The sequence below is a fragment of the Barbus barbus genome, assembly GCF_936440315.1.
Source record: "Barbus barbus genome assembly, chromosome: 1".
In the NCBI taxonomy this organism is placed as follows: domain Eukaryota; kingdom Metazoa; phylum Chordata; class Actinopteri; order Cypriniformes; family Cyprinidae; genus Barbus; species Barbus barbus.
The window spans coordinates 42,239,452-42,263,939 of record NC_136729.1 but is presented as its reverse complement, the minus strand read 5'-3'; the positions used below and the strand labels follow the sequence as shown (position 1 = coordinate 42,263,939).

Here is a 24,488-nt window from a genome sequence, read left to right as displayed (position 1 = left end):
TTCTGGTTCAATTCTGCAGCCCGCTGGGAGCACTGGCACACCCAATGACTAACATGAAATTACATACATACAGCGCTGGTCTATTTTTATACGATGAATCGCCCACCCTATGCACTCTGCTGTCCCCGCAGTGTTCAAAGAGATGCGAATGTGTTTGATGAATGTTGTTCTAGAGCGCTTACTCAAAAACAGCACACAAGATGAGAAAATGGAAAAACAGCATCGTAATTAATCTTACATAAAACCACTAATAACCTTTCAATGGGAATAATTCACTACAATGCAAACTTTAAAAATAAAAACTTGTGCTAAAGATGTTCAAAATATATTTAATATGTGTAACAATAACAGTACTGCTTAACACATGGAAATTGGTACTCAATTGGCTATTCGCGTCTAGTTCATTTAGAGATGCCCACAAAAATAAACAGTTTGAGTTCAAGCAGATTCTGGAATGCTTTTGGTGAGAATACAATCTAGGTATTGACACAGATTTTATGATTCAATTCAATTGCAATTCACAATCTCTTGATTCGATTTGATTTAATATTGATTCATTTGGATATATCAGGTGCCGTAAACTAACCTGTCAGCTGATACATTACTATAATACTATAAGTTAGGGCCGCACAATAAATCATGCACAATAAATATTTTAATTGTGATCATGATTTCTGCTTCTCTCGATTTAAGCATAATCGTCTACGATATTTGCCCACTGGTTATACATCCTAAGAATGTTAAATTGTATTTATTTTTTATTTTCTGCATTGGTAACAAGCCTCCACTAGCTTTCATGGTTGTGGTGACCAAATGTCAATAGTTTAAATCCTGCCTGTCAGAGCTTTTCTCTTAAATCGATACATGTTCTGCCAAGTGGTTTTACTTAATCTTCCCAATTTGGCAACGATGCACACATGCTCTCTCTACATAATGCGCTAATGAGCTAAAAACACTGGCAAAATGTAAACTGGACTTTAGTACTGTATAAGTTGAAACACACATCAGCTGAAAACAGCATAGACTGAAAGATCTATCTTGGGATTTTGGTTCATCAAAATGTTTAATCAATATTGCCAACTAAGCCCTACAATCGATCCAATTGTTGACCAAAGAACCAATCAATATCCCTGTTAGTGTCTAGCAATGAGATAAGCTGATAAACCAGGAACATAAATATCACTAATGAGGGACAATTTGACTTTTAAAAGCAAATTTTGGTTTGTGATTTCAATTAGAAATGTAACTCTGACCCTTTGGCCATGATCACTGGTGCCAGACTTGGTGGTTCCAACATCTACAACAATCTCTGCAAAAAAAATGGTGCATCAAATAAACAGAAAAATTCAGTGAATGACAAGCCTCCCCAGTTGAAACAATGAACACTGATACTCAAAATAAACACTTTATTGCCAACTGCTGAAGGACATTCCCTAAACTTGCAGGAACTGTATGAAGCCATTGAGAGTGTATTGAATAAAACCCTTTTGGAATGTTTCCAGTGCTTCTCAATACAAACCTTCAGATATACAAGCAGTTCTTGAGGAAATTACACCATATAATGTGACTGCTCAAACCACGGACATGGAGTAAAATCCAATTCCACTGCCTCTGACAGACAAAACAACCATCATTCCTGGAGTGGGAAAAAGATCATGTCCTCTTAGAATCACAAACATAAATCAGTAAGAAGTCATAATGATAAAAACAACATCTGAGCCCGGGACTGACCCAGATTGTGTAACCTGTTGGCTGACCAGAGACTCAACCACCTGCTGGAAGACAGTGAACCTGTGTTTCATTAGCCGATTTCTAGATGACTGTCTAGATTACAGCCTCTGCAGATTCAGAATCAGTGGGAGACTGTGCTCGCGGCCATATCTCAGCAGGTGAGTGTAAACAGCCAACATGAGTAAATGTCTCACTCAAAATCAGTCCTCGCCGTGAACAATGAGACTCTTCTCACAATAAATAGTCAATGTCCTTGACTAGCAAGCAAATGCGAAGTCACGTATCATAAATACAGTCGTTATCCAAGGATGTTGTGTAATCAAGCATATTTCTTTGGTTCACTTACATTTGACTAATAAAACAAGAAAGCAGAGGGAGAACAGCCTGTGTTTGGCTCAATGACAAATAAGAGTGTCTATGACGTGCCAAAACGCATGTGCCAAGTTCTCAGAAATGTCCTCTTTTACCCCTTTTCCACCAAAGCAGTTCCAGGTGCTAGTTCAGAGCCAGTGCTATAGCCGGTTCTTAGTTGGTTCGACTGGCGAGCGCTTTAAAAACCGGTTGCTTTTCCACAGGCTAGAGAGCCAATACAGAGCCAGGTCTTACGTCACTGAATACGTTTCATGTTTCGGTTCACTAGCACAGCACACATCAGGCATCTGTACAAAGCATCAGCGCCACGCAGATCGATCGATCGGCACACAACACACTAAAGCACCGCGAGAGCGATCCAAAAGCATAAAGAGCTGTCTGCTTTCCAGTCGCTCCCGCAGCACCCCGATATGCCTCGCACCGACCGGTCCGCGCAGCGCCGCTCTATCCCGGACAAGCCTAAACAAACGATCAGCAATGGGGGACGTGGCGTTCCTATTGATGTTCATGGCTTTGCGAACCTACATCGGCATCCAAACACGGCGAATCAAACGTGTTAGCGTTTAGCTGCTATTTCAAATATGGCGGTCCAAGTTTCTGTTTGTCTTGTTGGTCACAGTAACCCTGCCCCCAGCCCCTGACGTAAGCGGTTCTTCCTTCTGGCCCAGCAATGTTGTGGTGCTACTTACGAACCGCTTTTCCTGGTTCGGAGCTGGTACTTTGGATGTCGAAAAACAAAGAACCGGTTTGAAACTAGGCTCTGGCTCCGAACCAGCACTGGAACTGCCTTGGTGGAAAAGAGGTATTTGTATTCATGTTGGTTAATAAAGGGTTTTTAATGATTCTAAAACTGTTGTGTAGTGTAACCATCGATTAAAAGGTAATAACATACAGTATTTTCTCTGCACCTTGAACACATGCGAGTGTCCACATCAGCTTTATGAATTATAATTCATATCATTTTGGGAAGTCGTGCCACATTTACAACCATTTTACAACCACTTACTGAACTTTACACACAGTCTTGAGATTCTTCAGGGGTTCTCTGTATTATATCACATTATTCCTGCATGTTTTTACACATTGGTTGCACCACATTACTTTTTTTATATATATTTTTTTTTAAATAATAATGAAAGATTTTGGTCACACTACTTTTCAAGAATCTAATTGCTCTTCTTCATTATGAGGACAGCTACATCACCTTTTTGAGACATCAGTGTCTCAATTTAAATATATCAAAATTAATCTTTATTCAGAAATTTAAAGCAAGCTCATCAGAAAATGTGTATTTTATATTAGAGTTGGATCTTTAGCCCTACGATTTCATGCAAGGGTCAAGATTTACACATAACGCCTAGATAAACAAGTAAATAAACAGTCAACCAGGCTACAGCCCAACAGTTTAAGCTGGATATTTGTATATTCTTAACTCAAGAACCAGGACAACTGCCACTAGGGAGATGTGCAACATGTTCTTCTTCAGCTCAGATAAGCAAATATTTGGTCCAGAGTTAAGTTGATTTGTGCCTGTTAATTGGGCCATATTGTGTAGAGCGATAGATCGGACAGAAGCACAGAAAAGCATTTCTGCACGCCATTTAAGAAATGGACAGGACATGGGATTGGAATTCTCCAATTAGAGCAAATGGAGGCGACTGGGATAAACCTTTAAGTAAACAATGATTATGCATTTGTTGACAAAAGGAAAGGCTGATATCAGAACCACATGAGTTTCCGAGGATGTGGGTAGATGCATTCATTCACATATTTCAGGAACTTTGAGGAAAACAAAAAACAAATTCATATCCTTCAGCAATGTCACATTTATTCTATTTAGAATGATTGTATAAATCAAGTGGGCACAGCTGACCAATGGCAAAAACTGAAAATCCATCACAGACAACAACTGGGAAAAACAAAGACGTAGAATATATACAGTTTTTTTTTCATTCAGCTACTTCCTGAAGGCAGCTGTTTATGAATAAATGACTTGGGTCTACTTTTGGGTTTCTGTTTTCAAGAAACAGAACAAAAACGACTGCTTACCATCTCCACACCCTGGGGAAATGCCGTGCCATCCCAGTCCTTTTTGGGGAAGCGCTGAATGATCTTGCCACATCCTTCACCAGATCCTAAAATTTATATAGAAAAAAAAAAGACGGAGCATTAACTGAAATGTGCAATTTCAGCACTGTTTTTTTTTATTACATTTTCAAAATAGCATAGGGCATATCAGGACAATCCTGAAGATAAAAAAATAGTTAAACGTGATCGCAATTCCAGGTTTCCTAACTGGCACAATTACTCCTCATGCATTACTTCTGGTCTTTTTGGCATCCAAAACCATCTTTCCTGGCCCATTTTGTTTTTGATGACAAAGAAAGCATTGTATGCACAGGGCCAAGAGGGTCCGTCAATTAGCGTTTACTAGTGTAAACATTGTAATGTGACAATACCAGTCCTTATGAACACAAATACCCCTGGCAGACAACCAAAACTAGAGAATGCAGCACATTTTAATGGAATAGTCTCTAAGAGGTCAAAATGACTGGGTCTTTAACAGCACATTTAAGGCTTCATATCTTAACACAGATGTGGAGTTAAGACATTATCAAATACTCAGAAAAATGAAGTAAGTAGATATCATTCTTCATTTGCTTATCTAGGGAATGCATCACAGCCTGTGTTTTTGATAAAATCTGGAACAGGGAATTGGAACCTAGAGTATATACTGGGTCAGGGGACGTTGGAGATCTTTACAGTTTATCATAATGTGAGTTTGGAAAGACCATTGACATTGTTATTACAGATAGACAAAACAGGCCAGATATTGCTGGATTGTCACATTTTTGGAGTAAATGACTAATCAGATGACAGACAACTTCATAAAGATATTGCTCTTGGAAATGGGCTGTTAAAATTAAAGAAAATACATTTTGACTGTTTGGTAAAATGTTTGCCAAGATGTGCAAATGTGTGTATAGAAGAAATATTGAATCCTAATGTGAAATGACATTAAATGGATAGTTCACCCAAAAATGAAAATTCTGTCATCAGTTACTCGCCCTCATTCCGTTCCAAACATGTATGAATTTCGTTCTGTGAAACGCAAAAGATATTTTGGAAAACATCTCAGTGTTTTTTATGTATACAGCGATAGTCAGTGGGGTCCAATAAGGGTTAGTAAATCATCACTTTTGCGTAAACGGTTTAAAAAATAAAAATAAAATCTTCTCATTGATACAATCATATATTTATTTGACAGAGACGCGTCGCTTTTTGCTTTGAAAACAGTAGTGCTGACAGTCAACCTGCATGTAGATAAAATCATAGCTTTAAAAGTCAAAACATGGGCTTGAGCTACACTAAACACACTAAGCACCTCTCATGGGTTTATGTGGACTGTGCAGAAAGATACGAGCTGTTTTGATTCGCAGTGTCTCTGCAGAGTATTACACTAGGAATCAATGTCATCAAACACAACCTTCATACACATTTATGAATATAACATGACTATAATAAACCTAAGCATATTTATCTAAAAATTAAGGTAACATTTTATTATAGGGACCAACTCTCACTAGTTGCTTATTAGCATGCCTATTATTATTATATTGGCTGTTTATTAGTATTTATAAAGCACATATTCTGCATGACCACTAATCACTAATCCTACCCAATGCCTAAATTTAACAACTACCTTACTAAGTATTAATAAGCAGCAATTAGGAGTATACTGAGGCAAAAGTCATGATTTGTTAATAGCGAGAATTGGACCTTAAAATAAAGTGTGACCAATTCAGATCACCTAAATTTAAAGAAAAAAAAATGTAAATTACATATACCTTCTGTCATCATTTATTATGTTACTCCAAACCTGTATGACTTTTTTATATCTACGCAAGTGAAGATACTGAAAACTATTTGAAAAATGTCTTTTCCATCCAATGAAAGTCAAAGGCGTCCAATGTTTTTAAATCCCTTTTCCACAGAGAAAACAAAGTTATTTGAAACGACATGAGGGCGAGTAAATGATGATATAATGTTCTGTTTTGGGTGAACTATCCCTTTAACTGTTTGTAATTCATAGACACAATAATGAAAATTGGCTTACATCTTGTGTATTTTATATTTGCACACAACAGCCTAGCAATCACTTGAGGTTGAATTAATCAGAATAAAATGCTGGTTTCTCGACTCCTTTTCATGTTTGTTACCCAAGCTTTGTGTATTATCATGTACTCACTCTTAGGGTTGCAAAGGGGTGGAAAAGTTCCGGTAAATTTCTGGAAGCTTTCCAAAAATCTCTGGAATATTCCAAAATTTACTGGACATTTTCCACATTTTTGCAACCCTACTCACTCAATATGATTTGAATCTTACTGAATACCCCTGTGAAGTCCACTATGTATCCATAGGGCAGAACAGTAGCTTTGATCTTGCGCTGTCAGTGTTTACCGGCATCGAGAAGCTATCAATCTCTGAGCTGCCAGCTTTCAGCCAATCAGCACTTGAGAAATCCTCACATTCCAGAACATTTTACTCTAATTAGTTCATATTTCCCTAACCGCTCATCACCACATGACATTAACATTAAACGTAACTGCTGTGTCCACTCTCAAAAACATCCTGTGAGAAACACTGTCAAACTGTATTTTCCACTCCATATCTCATGTTGTAAACTTGTTTAAAGAACATTTCAAACAACTGAAGTCTTAAGCAACAGTCATGACACAAACATCAAACTCAGCTAATGGAGTAAAATCTGGTCCTGACATGTGCGTATCTGAACTATGACCTGAAAACACATCACAGCAGCAGAGAACCTACAAAACACCTACAGCAGAGAAGAACACATCTTGTCGTGAGGTGTGGTTCTACTTCGCGTTGGAGGAAAGACAAAACAATGATTCAGTATCCAAAATTGGAATCTGACATTTACACAAACAATTTAATGTACTCAATCATATTTTACATTTTTCTGAACAAAACCTGAGTGGTGCCTGAACATGCAACACATGCCGTCACAATGCCGAGGTGCTGTAGATGGTTGCAAGGGCAATGCTATGTAGTTTCAACATCATTTGTAGCAATTTTTAGCATGATGTTATGTTATTGCTAGGGTGTTCTAGACGGCGGCTGCTAGCTGTTGCTGAGGGAAAGCAGACAAGGCTTTGCAATATATAGCTGTTTTATTTAGTATTAATTCTTTGCTTATCAGAAAACTTCATTCTGATTGGTCAATTATGTTATTCTGTTGTCAAATACTTGAGTAATAATGTTACCCAAGTTAGCCTAAACTGTATATTTGACCTCTGTCCCTGGCAGCACCTACTACACAGTGCAAGTTTCAGGTCGCATATGACTTGTAATAATTTAGAATGTATTTGGTAAGCAGTTTTGTTACAAACAGTATAATGTACAGTCAGCCAATAATTATTGCCGATAAACCCGATGTGGTATTATTTTTATGACTGAGTATCTAGTGCTTTACATACTATATTTGAGAAAAGTAAAAAAATAATAATAATAAATAATCAAGATTCAAGATTTTTATTCGTCACATCCACAACTATAGAGTATAACCAGCAGTGAAATGTAAGTCAGGTCTGCTCCAAGGACAATGCAATTGTATATAATACAAATATTAAGAAAAAGAAAAGTAGAAAAAAATAAAAAAAGAATAAAATAAAAGATAAACAAATATAAATATAAATGTGCAGGTCAGTATGTTGTTGACATAAATAGTAATATAACAGGAATCTGCAAAAGAATGTGCAAAAAAGTTGTACAGGGTATTTAAATAGCAGCAATAGGAGGTAGAAAAAAATATGAATAGCTTATTGATATAGTGATATTTACATGGAGTCAAGTGATGTTATGACACAGAGTTAGAGTTTAGGAGCCTGATGGCCTGGGGAAAGAAGCTCCTGCTAAGTATCTCAGTTTTTGCCATCAGGCTACGGAAACGCTTACCAGATGGAAGCAAAGTGAATAGATAGTTACCAGGGTGATTTGAGTCCTTGATGATTTTGACAGCTCTATTTTTGCAGCGTTTGAGGTAGATGTCCTGCAGAGATGGGAGAGCAGACCCTGAGATGCGCTCAGCTAAGCGCACAACTCTCTGTAGTGCTTTGCAGTCCTGATTGGAGCTGTTTCCATACCACACTGAGATGCACTGAGTCAATACACTTTCTATGGTCCCTGAATAGAAAGTTTTCAGGATTGCTGGTGAGACCCTGAATTTCCTCAGCTGTCGCAGATGGTACAGTCTTTGCCTGGCTTTCTTAACCTGTGTGTAGTCCAAGTCAGGTTCTTGGAGATGTTTACACCAAGGTACTTGAAGCTACTCACCCTCTCCACAGGGGTCCCACTGATCATAAGAGAAGTGTAGGGCCGCTGCTGTCGCTTCCTAAAGTCCATGATCAGCTCTTTAGTTTTGCTCACATTCAGAGAGAGACAGTTGTCCTGGCACCAAGATGTGAGTCTCTCTACCTCATCCGAGTATGCGGTCTCATCATTGTTGGAAATGAGGCCCAGAACCACAGTATCATCAGCGAATTTGACAATAGATGTGGAGCAGTGAGAGGACACGCAGTCATGCGTGTAGAGAGAGTAGAGCAGGGGACTCAGGACACAGCCCTGTGGGGCTCCTATGTTCATAGTGATGGAGTTTGAGGTGAACTGGCCAACTTTGACCACTTGAGGTCTGCCAGTGAGGAAGTCTTGAATCCAGTCACAGAGTGAGGCGTTTAGGCCGAGGTCAGTGAGTTTAGAAGCCAGCTTGATGGGGACTATAGTGTTGAAAGTTGAGCTATAGTCAATGAATAGCAGCCTTACATAATTCCTATTGTTGCTGTCCAAGTGTGTGAGGGAAGAGTGGAGGACGTGAGAGATGGCATCGTCCGTAGATCTGTTTGGACTATAGGCAAACTGAAGAGGGTCCAAAGTATCAGGTATGGAGGAGCAAATGTGGCTCTTTACAAGTCTCTCAAAAACCTTCATGACTATAGATGTGAGGGCAACTGGGCGATAGTCATTCAGGCAAGAGGGTTTATTGTTCTTAGGCACAGGGATTATGACGGATTTTATAAATGAGGTGGGAACCACGGATGTAGCAAGGGACTCATTAAAGATGGAAGTGAACAAACCAGCGAGCTGATCAGCGCAGGACCTCAGAACACGGCCGGTTATCCCATCAGGTCCGGCTGCTTTCCTGACGTTCACTTTCTTTAGCGCCCTTCGAAGCTCATCCTCCGACACGGTGATTACAGGATCATCGCTGCTCTGCCTGCTGCTTCCTGACGCGCTGGACGGCAGAGACGCGCTGCCGCCGTTGCAATCGAAGCGGCCGAAGAAGATGTTTAACTCGTCGGCCAGCAACGGATCTGCTATCACCTCCGCGGAGGATTAGTTTCCGAAGGCACAGATGGTCCTCAGTCCCTGCCACATCCGTCGAGAGTCATTGAGCTGGAAATGAGACTCAATTCTCTCTCTGTATCGGTGTTTGGCGGCTCTTACTGCGCGTCGGAGAGCATAGCACGATGCTTTGTACCGGTCAGAAGAGCCTCGTTGTAAGCGGCAGTGCGTGTGTTAACCGCAGCACAGATTGATCTGTCCACCCACGGTTTCTGGTTGGAGAATGTCCTTATCGTTATCGTTTCTGTAGCTTGCTCGGTTAGCGTGTTTACAAAGCTTAATGCTAACTCCGTGAACTCGCTGACGTCAGAAGAACTCGCCCAGAACATGTCCCAGTCGACGTCATCAAGAACCGCCTGCAGCATAGCCTCTGAGTGGGAGGACCAGCGCGTCACTACTCTCTGCATCGGAGGATCCTGAACAAGCCTTTGTTTGTATTCCGGTGTGAGGAAAATGGCGGCATGGTCCGATTTTGGCGGCATGCCAAAAGACGGAAGTGAGCGGGCTTTGTAGGCATTCTTGAACTGAGTGTAGCAATGATCCAGTGTATTTGGTCCTCTAGTTGGACAGGATACATGTTGGTGAAAGTTTGGCATGACCCGTCTGAGGTTAGCTTTATTAAAGTCCCCCACGATGATAAAGGCAGCGTCAGGATGTTTGTTAATGTAGCTGAGCACATCGTGAGGTTTAGTCAAAGCCAAGCCGGTGTCCGTCTGTGGTGGAATGTGCACAGCAGTAACAATGATCGATGAAAACTCCCGGGGCAGATAAAATGGGCGGCAAATAATGGAAAGATGTTCCAGATGAGGCGAGCAGGAACGCGATAGAATGGAGATATTCCTGGGATCACACCATTTCTTGTTAATCATGAAACACACACCTCCACCCCTGGATTTACCGGCCTCTGCAGTAATACAAATTATTTATAAATATATTTTATATATTTTTACATATCTAAGCATGCCCTGCGACTTTTATTAATAAAATAGCCTAGATAATAGATCGCTACATTATATTCCTCAGCAACAAGGTAGTAAAATTTGTTTTTGAAGTACAGCTTGTTTAGAGAGCCGCGCAGATGCAGACTCACACAACTCCACTCTCGCTCTCGATTGATCGATCAATAATAAATGCTATAATTCAAATAAATGTCATCTTACTTTCATCTCTGTGTCTGATTTGAAGCGGGCAGAATGCTAGCGCTAACGAGCAGTAACTGACGAAAATAACCATCATTTTTACCCTTCCGGTCAAATATTGTGTTGCCTGCAACCATCATTAACAGCTTTAACTTGTCAATGCTGACAAATGACCATGGTATAAGTGGGATAATGCATGGCTAGCTGTGCATTAAACCATTTTAAATGCACTTAGCGGAGGCACTTCTTGGCCTCCATGTCGTGCATTAAAATGATTAATTCACAGCTAGTCATGCAGTATCCCTTATATACTGTATATGGCATTTGTTTCCCAGTTTCCCAGTTGCACTCGCATACCAGAAAGGAAAACCACCAGGGTCCCTCCAACAATGCAATTCTATGATATTTTGGCTCTTTTTTTTCATCCACCCAGAGAAAAAAAGGCACACCTCACCTCAAAACCTTGCTTTTTTTGTGGAGTTATACGGCACACTTTGGGTTAAGGGTTAGCACAAGTAAAAAAAAAACAATCCAAAGACATTTGCATTATCAAAACTCCTGATTTATTGCTACGTTACTTATTGACTGGAAAATTTTAATCCATCTTCAGGCATTCTGATCTAGATCAGACAGTACAGATGGCTGAAAAGTAGGGAGCTGGCTTCTCTTTGCGTCACCACCAAGCTAATATCTAACCTGAACTGGCTCATCACACAGGTGAGCAGGGGAGACGAAACACATCCCATCTGTGCTGGGCTTTGGAAAAATTCTGATGCCCCAGTTCTGCACTATATCAGTTATGTAAAGCAAATATTTTGCTTCACAAAACAAGTGAGTGTTTTTCCAGAAATCCCAGAGCCATCCCACAATCGGCCTTCACAGTGCTGTTCAAAAAACAAGATATGCAAAGGAATATGCTATCATTTGCATGGTAAATGGTATGAAAGATTAGCAAACTTGTAATGTCAAAACATCCAGATTCCAGGAAGCGCGCCAGTAGACCAGAGCAGCTGCATAACTGAAAAATAAATGTCCTGAGCAAAATGTAACTCATAGGGTTTTCCAAAGGGTTGATGCGCCAGAAACAATTACAACAAATAGCAAAATGACACGTGTAATTTATTTTGGCTGTCTGAAGTCAACCACACCACCGGTTGCTCTGAACAAAGGTGCAAAGCAGTTCAGCATCAAAGATCCTCAAGCTCTTGTTGATGACCGTATTGTGACTTCTTATTACAATTGGTTAAACAAAACTGCATTGAATGAAACACGGTTAACAATGTCAGAGAGTTGGGGTAGAGGTCATCCAATCCAAACTATCACTTATCAACTGAAAGTGATCTGTCCAAGTTCATCAACAGTTTATCAGTGTAACCTTTCACCAGCTTCAGTGAGAACCAATGAGGCAAACGAATCATTTGACAAATTCAATTTTTTCAATTTTCAAAGAACTTTGAAGACACCTGCGTTAATTTTTTCTATCAAGCACATTTCATCTGTTCTAATAAACATCTTAATGGAGAATCCGAACGATCTAGGTCAAAACTGCAATCTCTATTGCAAAACAGCCTAGTTGAAGAGACCAAAACAAAGTGTCACTTCCGTGACACAATTCCAGTTGATATAACCACCTTATCTTTCCATGAAACAATCAGTCCTGAAATCAACATCCTATTATCCATAAAACATTATTAGAGGTGTTAAAATGAGATCGGTCATAATAAACTTCAAAGATGTATATGGTCTGCCAATTGGGTTTTCCACTGTCCAGTGGCAGCAAAACATTTCCTCTGTACATCAGAAGTGTCATCTCTAACCACAAGACACTCATTTACGCTAGTAATGTTAGCATAGACTTTGCACGTATTTGTGATTTTGCCAGGAATTGACTCTTTCGTTTAAAAGGAAATCAAAGCAGGAAGCAGATACCAAAACAGACATAAAAATGAGGAGTGTCCCAACTGGACGATGCTATGGATAAAATTTTAATGACAAACAGCCAACCATGAAAACATAATTCTCCAAACACAGATTTCGATTCGGTGAGCAATGGAAAATACAATATAGATCTTAGAACATAAAATGAATAAATAAATCCAGTTGAATCAAAACACTGACTCAATAGCCCCTTTCACACAGTAATACCAGTAAACATGCAACGGCGTTCCGTCTTTTTTCCAGTAAAGCACCATTCACACATCCATTTCAAAATACAATTCTGTGACATCATTAATCAGAAATGACCTCTTAACAGCTGCACCTCCCGGTGTTGTTTTTTTAAACATGGAGGGGTATACACTATCAGTGTTTTTGTTGATGTTCTCATTTTCATGTCAAACGTTCACACTCATGCAGAGATATTGGCCCATAGACATTGACATTGCATTACACGACTACAAACTGAACTACACAGCGTGGAGTAAATGCATCATCGACGTCAGAATGTAATGATTGGCCCAGAACCATTGAATTTTGAATTCCAGCGGCTGGATAGGCCCAGAGTAGACGTCTTACGTCACTTTTTCTAAACTTGTACATGCTCATACTGGTAATCTTCATTTTGCGTTCACACACAGTAAGCATGATTCCGGCAATTTACTGGTTGTGTTAAAACTTCTCTCACTGGTAAATTGCCAGAACAAATTTACAGGTATTTTTAAAAAGGGCCTGTTCACACATGATCGCTTTACGGTAATTTACCAGTAAAGTCTGTGAGTGAAAAGGGCCATTGATTCATTTGCAAGTGCATCATCAATGTCCTCATGCAGAATTTGTCATATGTTAAGTTTTAGTAAAAATATAAACAATGTAAAGCATTTACATCTGAATTAAAGTGATTTAAATCTGGCCATTTACTCACTAAATGATGACTTGCTGTTTTGCACCTTTTTATGCCATTTCAGAGCAAATACATATAAATATTGTGACATACTGAACAGCAGTAAAACAAACGTTTGTAGGGGGTGGGTCTCAATTTTCTTAGCTAACATGTCTAAACAGGGTTTTCACTGTACTGTATGCCTACAGAAATTATGCCAATACTTAATTTTGTATATTTATAGAATATTAAACTAAAAAGTTTTAAACAAAAGACAAAACTAAACATTTAGAAAGTGAAACTGAACATGAGTCAGAATCTTGCTAATGTGCAGTCATATTCGTGTGGACCATTTTGGAAAGCAGCCTACTTCTTAAAAAGACTAATCTTTAGACATTCATTAAAATAAACTGACTGAAAAAGCCAAGAAAGCATTGCTCATCCACTAACACCAACAGCTAATTGTTGCAAGGCTCCAATCCATGGACCAGCTCATCAGAAACTGAAGAAATCTCCAACATTAAGGTCCATACCACATGCCTCTATTCCCAATGGTTCACATCTGTCGTGTATAACGAGAGATCACACAAACATCTGCACATGGAAATGCTTAAAAACACCCTGTTTTGTTCATGATATATTTAGTGTCCCACACCAGGTTTTACTTACATTATGTAATTCAGTTTTTAGCATGCAGGTTCAATAAATACAAAAAATCTGCAAGATACCACTCAATTTATGATGATGCACCAAAAGGTTTTTCTTTGCCAATGACTATTTTTTGTCCTTTATACAGCAGCATAATATATAGCCAATAAATTGATCACCCATTGTGGATGCTGTTTGGATTGCATCATGTTAAACTGACCTGAAATGGTTACTTTCTGGTTTAACTCAATGTTTTCATTTTGAAAGAACATGTTTCAATCAAGTAGCTCAAAATAGATTTTATACTTCCCATCATGCTTTTCACAGGGCTGGCTATGGGGAGAGAAAATGTTAAAATAACATTTCATGCATTTTTTAAGCAAGTAAGTGAGAAATAGACTTGTCCATGTCCATTGTTCAATTATGTTGGTACTGTATTTTAAAAGACTTTGTTATGTTGGTGTCTATGGGCAAGTTGCATTGTGGTGATGAAGTGTGGCGCATGTGCTTGGCTTGAGGACCTGCTATAAAAGCAACTCCAATGGGATGCTAGGGATATAAACAGAGCCATCTTTAGACTACCAATATCTAATATCATATATGTAAAGAAAATTGAACTTGCTAGTATGTTTTTCTAACACTTTGGCTGAACTTGCATGGAAAGTGATTTTACTCAAATATTTAATTTAGGATGAACTAAGGCAAACTGAGTAAACTCAACTATAATTATACATGTACAATTAACTTGACTCAAACACGTGGAACCACGGTCTTGGGCTTCTACTGTGGAACACTAAAGAAGATATTTGAACATGTTTTTGTCAACAGAAAGTCATAGGTTCGAAACAATGTGAGAGTGAGTAAACGGTGACAGGATTTTTTTTATTTTGGGGTGAATTATCATTATAAAACCACGTTAAGTATTTGAAAAAAAATCAAGACTCTCTGCTGTCTGGAAGATTTTTAACTTGTCCCGCTGCCAATTTCAATGGACACAGAACAAAAATCATATTTTACATTAATACACATCTGTGGATATGTCAGAAAGACATACGAATAATTTGCAACAGCTGATATCATTATTTACTTCAATAACATGAGAAAGGCATCTCTGAGCAGTTCTTCTAAATTAGGAATATGAGTTTATCATCTTGATCTAAAGGGGATAAAAATTCCAGCTGTTCCAGTGAGGATGATGTGTGAATTCACGCTATCCCCAACAGACGTCAGGAACACCGAGTTCCTCAGCACAACACAGCCATTTATGCACTGGATATCTGAATGAGCCGAAACATGGGACACTGCTCACCTATTCATATGCCACGAGTGACAGAGATGATTCAGCTAGAGCAGCCCTTAAAGACCGAAGCCTGGAGGAAAGCCAGCTTATCTGATGCCCTCAGTGAGCTACTGGAAGAAAGGCCTCACTCATTTGAACTCTATGGACGCTTATCATTGCTAAGAAAGACACTGCAACATCACCAAGACTCCTTCAAAACATAAACAGTTGTCTATTCAGAGAAGACACAGGCTGGAGTTCAGCTCACAATTAAAGCATTTATGGGTATGGGCTGTTTTGAGTCATGGACTGAAAAAACTAAACAAACAAAAAAAAAAACTTAGATTTAAGTGGACTAATAAGGATGTTTCCATTAGTGATACAACAAAGTAATTTTTTATTTTTTTTTACCAAAACTGAAATTAAAGCAGGAAAACAACATTGTCAACCCAGCTCTACACAGCTGACATGTTTAGTCCGTTGTAAACTATATAGTTTATCCACATTGTGTGCATAAAATAGACACTAACACAGTCCAAATGTGCCATCGGAGAAGCACTAACTAGCCTAAATGTGAGAATTTGAAACAATGATTGCGTTTCTACAAAATATTTTCGTCTGTCAGAATGTAGATGCATCATAGTTTTGAAAGTTGGCTATATGAACTACATACATAACACAATTTCCTGTAGTAATTTATCATCATAGCTAGCATGCAAGTTTGCAAGGTGCTCCAGCATGGATCCTCAAGCCTTCATTTGTGCTGAACACTTAAGTCTTTTTAAAAGGGTTCAGTTCACCTTAGAGTCTGTTTGGACCATATATAATCTAAAATGAATGTGAACCGCTCTCAAAGTGTAAAAACCTCAAGAGTGGGAATGAAACTACTCAATTGTTCCTCTGTGGCTTTAAACAAACCATGAGAGCAACTTCTTAAAGGGTTACTCCGCCCTAAAATGAAAATGTTGTCAATCACAGTTTTCATCCAAAATATCTTAAATTGTGTTCCGAAGACGAACGAAGCTTTTACGGGTTTTGAACGACATGGGGGTAAGTGATTAATGACAAAATTTTCATTTTGGGGTGGAGTAACCCTTTAACCTTTTGTCACTCTGGATAGAAAGCATCAGTAATATGACAGCTTTCGATTTCAAGTTATTGTAGTGTTTCTGAGTCTCTGAGAGAGAAGGGTTCTGGTAATATTTTGGATAATAGCATGTCTATGTGTACACTGAAAAAATACCTCATTAGTGTTTGCTCCTACTGAAACACAGTATGAGCAGTCCATGACCTTTTTTGCACAGTCACTTAACTCCAAAAACAAATGCAGTCAATCACGTCCACAGTCTCAGCTACAGTGTACTAGAGTCTGACACAAAACAACGTTGATGTTGCAAAGTCTGTCTCTGTTTTTATGCAACACCGTACAATCGCATAAAGGCAAGGGAAAACAATGTGCACCAGAATTTAGTTAGTCAGCTCCTCCACCTCCCACTGATGGAGATGTGAGATAAATGCAAGATCGTTCTGTCTCAATGAGGGGGAAACAAAACATCTCTTTTATTCAGAGGCCCAAACTTGAGAAAAATACAGTTTGGTGCATGACTTATATGTCCATAAAGTAAGACAAAATTATGATAGCTTGTACTGTAAATCAATTAGATCTCACAACTTACACAAATGGCATATAATTAGTAAGTATTAGTAAGATATTTAAATGGTTTATGATCAAAGCTTTGTGGTTTTGAATGTGGAGGGCAAACTATTTAATTCAATGAAAAGAGAGACGGACAAACAATTGTTCCTTAAAAGCCTGGTGGACCATATTAAAACTTCATAATCACTTCAGTTACTTCAGGTGTTCATCATGACATACTTACAACATAAAAGTTAGTTTACTTTATAAAAATCATGAAATATTTCACAGCTAATTTTTTCACAGCTTTTTAGAATGAAGTTATTTTTACTTGCTAAAAGGTATGAACCCATTAGAGGGAGTAGAATAAGTAAAACCGGTTTTCCAGTAAAGTTTTGATCATGTTGACATTTTGCATGCCATATAAATTGATGTATCAAATATCATACAAGTATAGGGTTAAAAAAAAATGTTTTTCAATTTCTTTGTTGAATGGAAAGATGTGCAAGAATTGATTTCCCTCACCACAAGATTTTAATAGTTTAATAGTAAACAGGTTAATAGTTAAATGAGTGTAGGGGATACTGAACAGCATGGTTTTGTGTGCAGACGTGCGCTTTTGAGATGACCTGCTGCATCCTTCGGCATGTAAACACGCTCATGAGAGCAGCGTGGAGACTCCACAGGATTACGCACAGCTCAAGATACACGTAAAGTCCTGTTTCCTCTGCATCCGCTTTCCACAACACAGGAAGAGCTCTCCGGCAGATCCGTATGAAAGCGCACACACATACAGAGAGCACCGGATCCCTCTCTACAGACCCGAGCCTCACGGCTAAATGTGGAAATCAATGCTTAAATCGCCATTTACAGATCAATGCGTGTAACGCGTATGAGTCACGCGACAAACACAAGAGGTGTGTGCTGAGATTTACTCAGTGAGTGGTGCTAAAACACTCGTGTATCAAACAAAAACACATTATACGGCATGCTATTGTGAAAACACTCGCTTGAGCGGTGCTGTCCATGCATATGAAACAATAACATCCACCCTAGCTTTCTTTTAAACCTCCCATTTAGACAAATGCGTACTAGCTACTTAATTCATAAACCCAAACAGCAACAACCAGAGATACCCCCTGCTAAAACCGACTCATACTTCCTCTTGATACCGAAAATAACAAGTGAAATCCTTATATTAATCTCTTGAAGCACAGCAGCAGCAGTCTTGCAGTAACAGTTGTTGCTAACGGCCTAAATAAATCACAACACTCCTCTACTCACAAACACCGCGACTTACCAGCCTTATCCGGGTCGTATCCCACCACTGTGAAATAATCAGCCAGTCTAGCCATGGTTTCCTCTTTTGGCGAAATTCTGCAACACAATTCAGCATTTTTCCTTCAAAAGCACAGCCATGTTTGACACAGAGGGAGCCAGTGCGCATGCGCGGTCCGTTCATGGGCGTGGGTCCTAATAATAATAATAAAACAGTGAAAGGATTTTCCTCGACGTGAATAATGGCATGTAATGCCAAATTAATTACTGTTTACTTAGTTAGTTAGTCTTTCCGTGGACTATGCAAAAGTATGACTAGTCAATAGATTCGTGATCCCCTCAGAATGTTTCAAATGTAAATATAAAAGTTTCAAAATAGCATTTCCTACTATATGTGATGATAATAAACACAGTTGGCCACTACATGTTTTTTTCTCAAGTGAGAGAGATGTATTCCAGCTAATCTAGATCCTTTAGACATATCATCCAGTTAGTAAACAAGTAAAGCCAGCTTAGCATGGGTAACGCATGGACCTTATGAAATCTCATTTATGCAGAATACAAGAAAGTGTATATCAGGACATATGTAGACTAACTGTTGAATATGGCATTGTTCATCTTAGCTCATAACAGTGAAAAAAGTCCATAATCCACTAGAAAAGTTCAAACACAGAATATTTGTTACAACAGACCCTCACAAATCATGTGTTTTTGTAACTGACCATCCATTAGTCATTGAAAAACTAAAATAAACATATTAAATAGTTGATTCATAGTCTTTATTCTCATTAAAAACAACAAAATCCCAAATGAAGTGCCTATTCATCTTGGTAAAACATTCAAAGTTACAAGTTAGTTACATTTATTATTGAATAATAACTATTAATATATGAATATATAGTTCTTTAGCTTGTCTGTACAAAATAATAATAATAATGCTGCATAACCTTTACAAATGTACAACTCTGCTAGATATACATGTGATTATACTTTATTATATGAATGATGCTTTGATATATACAGTGTTACTGAATGATTACCATATTTATATAATATTGTATTTAACAAGGTAGTACGTGGTAATATAATGATCATTTTTGTTAGTGAACAAACATTTTGTTAGTTTCACATTTCAGATTTTTCGTCTGTTTATGATCACTCCGAACCAACAGCAGTATGAAACTGCCAACATAGAGATGAAAACTCATCATGCTATCATGGTGTTCAGTGACTCGTTGTTAACTGTAGCATTCCTGAGCATATAACACACAGGTAGACCTATTTCCCACCTGCATATGTGGGTTCCCTCATCATACTTCCTCAAATATCAACAACCCTTGTGATGGCTATGCCATATTGATTTAGAAAACATTATTTACCATATATGGGCTGAGAGGCAAACAACTGGATGGTGTCCGTGAGTGAATGTTGTGCAATCTCTGATTTTCCATATAAGGATAAACCAGGGTTGCACAGTAATTAATATGAGCTAATTACATTTTTGTGAAATACATGTTGGCTTTTTTTATAGAAATGAATTTTAGTAAATATTTTAACGGAAGAATTTAATTTGATTTAGTCTAAAGTGAGGGGGAAAACATTTACAAACTAGGTGAAGGTCAAAAAAATTCAATGTACCGTTATCAGTGTTTACACATCCAGAAATAAAGAGTATAAGAATATCTGACAGGTGTAACTCAAAGGTACTTTAGTAGTCATAGATCAACTGTCAATTAGAAAATAAACACTATCAATATTAGCTGAATCAATGTAAGCTTAATAGCCCTTTCTAACACTGTTACAATCATTATATTTTCTTTCAATATCGATAACAAATCTCTCATACTAGTTTTATTTATTTTTTGTTAAAAATTATATACTGTACTTTTGTGCATTTTTATGCAGAATATTAATTTCATGTCAAAGAAGTTAAAGATTTGTCTTTGTCTGACACACAGATAACAGTTGTACCCCCAGCCAACATCCAGATTAAAAAAATCATGAGCAGTAATAAAAGAAACTAAATTCATTGTAACGTTGGGATTTTTCAAAGACTTCCCCAGATTGGCGGTTGCTTATTATTCCCAGAAACTCTGATACAATCCATTAAGTTATTTCAGAACCCATCAATATCCCCAGTTTCGTTTTCTTATTCTCGTTCATGCTCTAACTGAGGTGGCCACCCTGAACTACAGAAATGAAGAGCTGGGATGAGAGAGCGTGTTACTTGCCCCTCCCATCTCCCTGCAGTATAAATGCACTTACGCCTGCTGTGGAGAGTCAGACTATTAGCAGAGTATCACCGCTGCCACAGCACTAAGAGCAAGTGAAACACCTCTGGATTATTTTCTACACAGACTTCTGAAACCAACCCAAGAGTACTTCAACACAGGTATGCATTTTTAAAAGAAGCTTTTGTGTTTCTGTTAGCTTTTCTTTTAGGGTCAAGGCTCATTTGCACAGGTTATCTGTAGTTATATAAGAAACTGAGCCCCAGTTTTGCATCTATGAGGCAGGGAACTTGCTTCTGTCTGTTAGGCAAAAACTTAATCTGATTTGAAGGGAATTCTTTTTTTTATTTTAAATTAGGTACTGATGGAGTTAAGGACACCCTGTTTGTAAAACCCACTGTTTTATGCATCATTGTCCCTTTTACTGCTTATCAGGGACCTGAAGCATTTTTGCAAGTTTACTTATTCATAGAAAGTGCGACCTCAGCTTGACTTTGTAAATAAATGCATGATGAGTGTAAATAGCTTGGATTTTGGACTCTTGTGCAAGTGTGAGCAAAGCATGGTTGGCACAGAGTAGGGGAGTTGCATGCAGGTGATTGGAGGTTTCAGCTGCTTTCTTTCAAAGTGGATATCTAACATATGATTCATTTGCTTTTTCCTTCAAGATTTCAGTCACGATGCAACTGATACTGCAGTCAATCTTCTGCTGCTGCCTGCTGGCAACCGTTGCACCCGGTGTGGACAGTGCAAAACATGACCTGAAAAGAAGGTAAGCTGCTGATTTGATTTCAGGCTTTTAGTCATGTTTGGAATTGGTTGGAAAGTTTCTAACGAACACTCTCTTTTCTCTTCTTAATACTTAGTGTCCGGCTGCAGAGATCAAAAAGGGATTTGAGCCTTGCTGCACTAAGGACTTTAGATAACAGCCAATTTGTCAGACCGGACGATGTCAAAGACAACTTAAGGCCACATTCCAGGTAAGAATTACCAAGCATTAGCAGCTGTAAATTATGTCATTGTTTTCTCTAAGTTAAGTGTGGTTTCACATGATGAAGTTGGAGTACAAACTTGTCAGCCCAGGAACGTTAAACTAAGGCTGCAAGCCAAAAGCAATTGCTCAGGAACTCCAGGCAGGCATTAATGTCCTCTTCTCTTGTCTGCCTTTCCAGCACTGACATCAGCATAAGGACAAAACGCTCCAAGAACTCCATCAACCAGTCCAGGAGAGCGGGCTGCTCGCTTGGCACCTGCACGGTGCATGTGCTGGCACACCGTATCCATGACCTCAACAACAAGCTGAAGATCGGGAATGCACCCGCTGACAAGATCAATCCCTTCGGGTACGGCCGGCGGCGAAGGTCCGTTCCAGAGAAAGTAATGACACTGCGACAGGAGGGCAGCAGGCTGCGGATGGTGTGGAGCAGCTCAAACTCTCAATCGCGGCTGCACAAGCTGGAAGCACTGCTCAGACGGACGTGAGCACATGGGGTGGGAGCGCTCGGGGACGCGGAGACAGAGGCTCGCCGGCTAGCTATGAAATTCAAGAAATGCCTCAGACACCTGCCAAGAGTTCTCCAGCACATTATTTTCCAAACACAGGGGCTGGAAGAGCAATCTTGCCTTCTGAAGGCTGTCCTCGGAAGAGAAATCAGCAAAGAGAAGCGCAGAAACAACAGCAGCTGTTGAAAACGAGTGGGGACGCAGATGGAGAAACTGAATAAGTGTCTTGAATATGAGCAAGATAATCGTTGCACTGAAGTGGACTGGCCTCAGGGAAAAGCAGAACCTCCTCTCCTGGGACAAATGGACTGCCTTCCTGGCGAACCAGTCGGTGGGATTACAGCCCATAGTTTAGCTGTTCCTGTCCAGTGACTGTGTCAGAAAGTCTTTCAATGGGGAAAGATTCATGAATCTGGAGAGGAATACACAGAGAGACTTTTAAAATGCCAATGAAGGTGTTTCTAATTTGGAATCACATTTTTGGACACTGTAAGCTGGATGAATGCTTTTGATTATGTGAACTGTCTGTGCCAGTCCACAAGTATTGTATTCTAACTTACTTGAACATTGTTGTTGTTATTATAAAGATATGTGCAATCTATTTCATTTTTTATTGCAAGTATATGTATATTTGAAAAAAAATGGTCAAAGATATTACTATTTAATTGTTTTATATTACTTAATACTACTTACAGAGATAGAGCTATTTTTGTACAGGGAAAAAATAAGGGCATTGAAGGTAGCGTTATATCTATTATACATTTATGTCATGATGTCTCAAGCTGTGGTATAGGATCACTTTTTATGCAATTATATATTTGTAAATGGGATCTATTTTATTTGTGTGTTTGTGTGTGAAATGAATTAACGTTGTCATTCAATAAAACCTGCATACAATTAAAGCTGGCGTCTTCTGGACCTCATCTGTTTGTTCCACAGGAAGTGAAGGTAGTAAAAGGAAAGTGTCTCTCTATTGTTCCTCGTCCGGATTGCCGAGTGGACAGACAGATTATCAGCACCTGGTCTGGGTTATTACATGTTAAAGACCCTGGGGTGCCTAGCAAATGGGGTGCCAAGTGCATTCCTTCTTTCCATTTTCCATACCTACTCACTTCATACAAAGTGGGACTTCATGCAAAAGTTCTGTATTTGAAGGGGGAACGGGCCAGGACTGTGTTTAATGGGACCTCTGCAGGGGGTGGGTTTGTGGGATGTAGAGCAGAGGTGAGAGGCGCTCCATAGGATATTCCACTTAAACACATCATTTTCATTCCTGTCCTAATGAGATGGAACTTCCGAAATGCACTTTTTACTGCTGCTCTCATATAAACCTAATATAAAAACACCACATGAAGCTAATCACAAATGAACACAAGCGTCAGAAACACAGAAAATCTTCATTTAAGAACTGTCCATTGAATACAGGATGAAAAGGTAGATGTTTCTGCTGTCGCCTTCTATTAGTAAACTATTTCTTCCAAAGCTGCTTTGCTCTTCATATTTAAGTGGCAAATAAGCTTAATTATTTAGAGTACACAATAAGGCTGGAAACATTCAGAAAATTAATTAAGAGACAATATCCACAACAGAAACTTACAGAGAGTGTGACGGTTTTTCTGTTTTCTCAATGTTCCGTCAGATTATCTGAAAGAAAAGTGCACCGTTACTATGTTACCTCACCAGACTAACACAATTTTTGCTTGCTAGAGTCTACCAGGTAAAAATAGGCACCTAAACTAATTTTAATGGAGAAATGTGAAATATCTGAAACCCCAACCAAAGCATATACATGTATTTTTGAATGTGCATTTGATTAAGGAATGAATTAAGCATTTTTCACAGTGGTCAGACACTCTAACCAAAATTTGCACCTTGCAGCTAAAAATAATGTATTCATTCAAGTCAAGCACCCTCCTCTTATCGTATTGTAATGCTATGGCTCCATCTTGTGGCAACAATTATTGGAGATATCATTATTTTGCCAAGAATTTCCAAATGTGTTCTGGAAATGCCTCATTCATTGACATCTCATAAATCTTCACTCCTGACAGTGAATATGGACCAGCAATCAACACAACTCATTTATACTTCAGGGCCTACGACTCAGATTAGATTTAATTTTTTTTACTTATTTATGCCCGGTTTCACAGACAGGGTTTAGACTAAACCAGGATTAGGCCATAGTTCAATTAGGACATTAAAGTGAATTTTATAAACGTGCCTTAGAAAAACACATTACGGTGTCCATCATGAGACAATACAAAGGCACTGATATATTTTAAGTTTCTTTCAGTTGAAACAGCTCAGACTTGAACACAAGCGTCTTACATTTTAGTCTGGGACTAGGTTTAAGCCTTGTCTATGTAACCGGGGGTATGTGACTCAAACTGTTTCAAGTCAAATTTGGTGTACCTTGTATTAAATTAAATCC

General features: G+C 38.7%; 2 protein-coding genes across 2 annotated transcripts in view; one reads left to right on the top strand and one right to left on the bottom strand.

Moving 5' to 3' along the window:
- Positions 1-18,501, bottom strand: part of LOC306873989 (myotubularin-related protein 13-like) — a 131,046-nt gene extending 112,545 nt beyond the window's left edge. The window contains 2 exon segments of the mRNA XM_079423630.1: positions 4,153-4,238; positions 18,346-18,501. Of these exon segments, the coding sequence (XP_079279756.1) occupies positions 4,153-4,238; positions 18,346-18,400 (141 nt within the window). The 5' untranslated portion in view covers positions 18,401-18,501.
- Positions 18,502-20,605: 2,104 nt separating this feature from the next.
- adma (adrenomedullin a) lies at positions 20,606-22,959 on the top strand. The gene is made up of 4 exons (XM_079422109.1): positions 20,606-20,715; positions 21,223-21,326; positions 21,421-21,534; positions 21,727-22,959. Exons 2-4 carry the CDS (start codon positions 21,235-21,237, stop codon positions 22,034-22,036), a joined length of 516 nt encoding a protein of 171 aa, XP_079278235.1. The 5' UTR covers positions 20,606-20,715; positions 21,223-21,234; the 3' UTR covers positions 22,037-22,959.
- Positions 22,960-24,488: the final 1,529 nt, after the last annotated feature.

What these genes read in the sequence shown, in the direction of transcription:
- adma (XM_079422109.1), top strand. Translation starts at nt 21,235, where the DNA reads ATGCAACTGATACTGCAGTCAATCTTCTGCTGCTGCCTGCTGGCAACC. An exon ending in AAACATGACCTGAAAAGAAG is followed by an intron (nt 21,327 to 21,420) that starts GTAAGCTGCTGA and finishes CTTAATACTTAG; the next exon opens with TGTCCGGCTGCAGAGATCAA. An exon ending in AACTTAAGGCCACATTCCAG is followed by an intron (nt 21,535 to 21,726) that starts GTAAGAATTACC and finishes CTGCCTTTCCAG; the next exon opens with CACTGACATCAGCATAAGGA.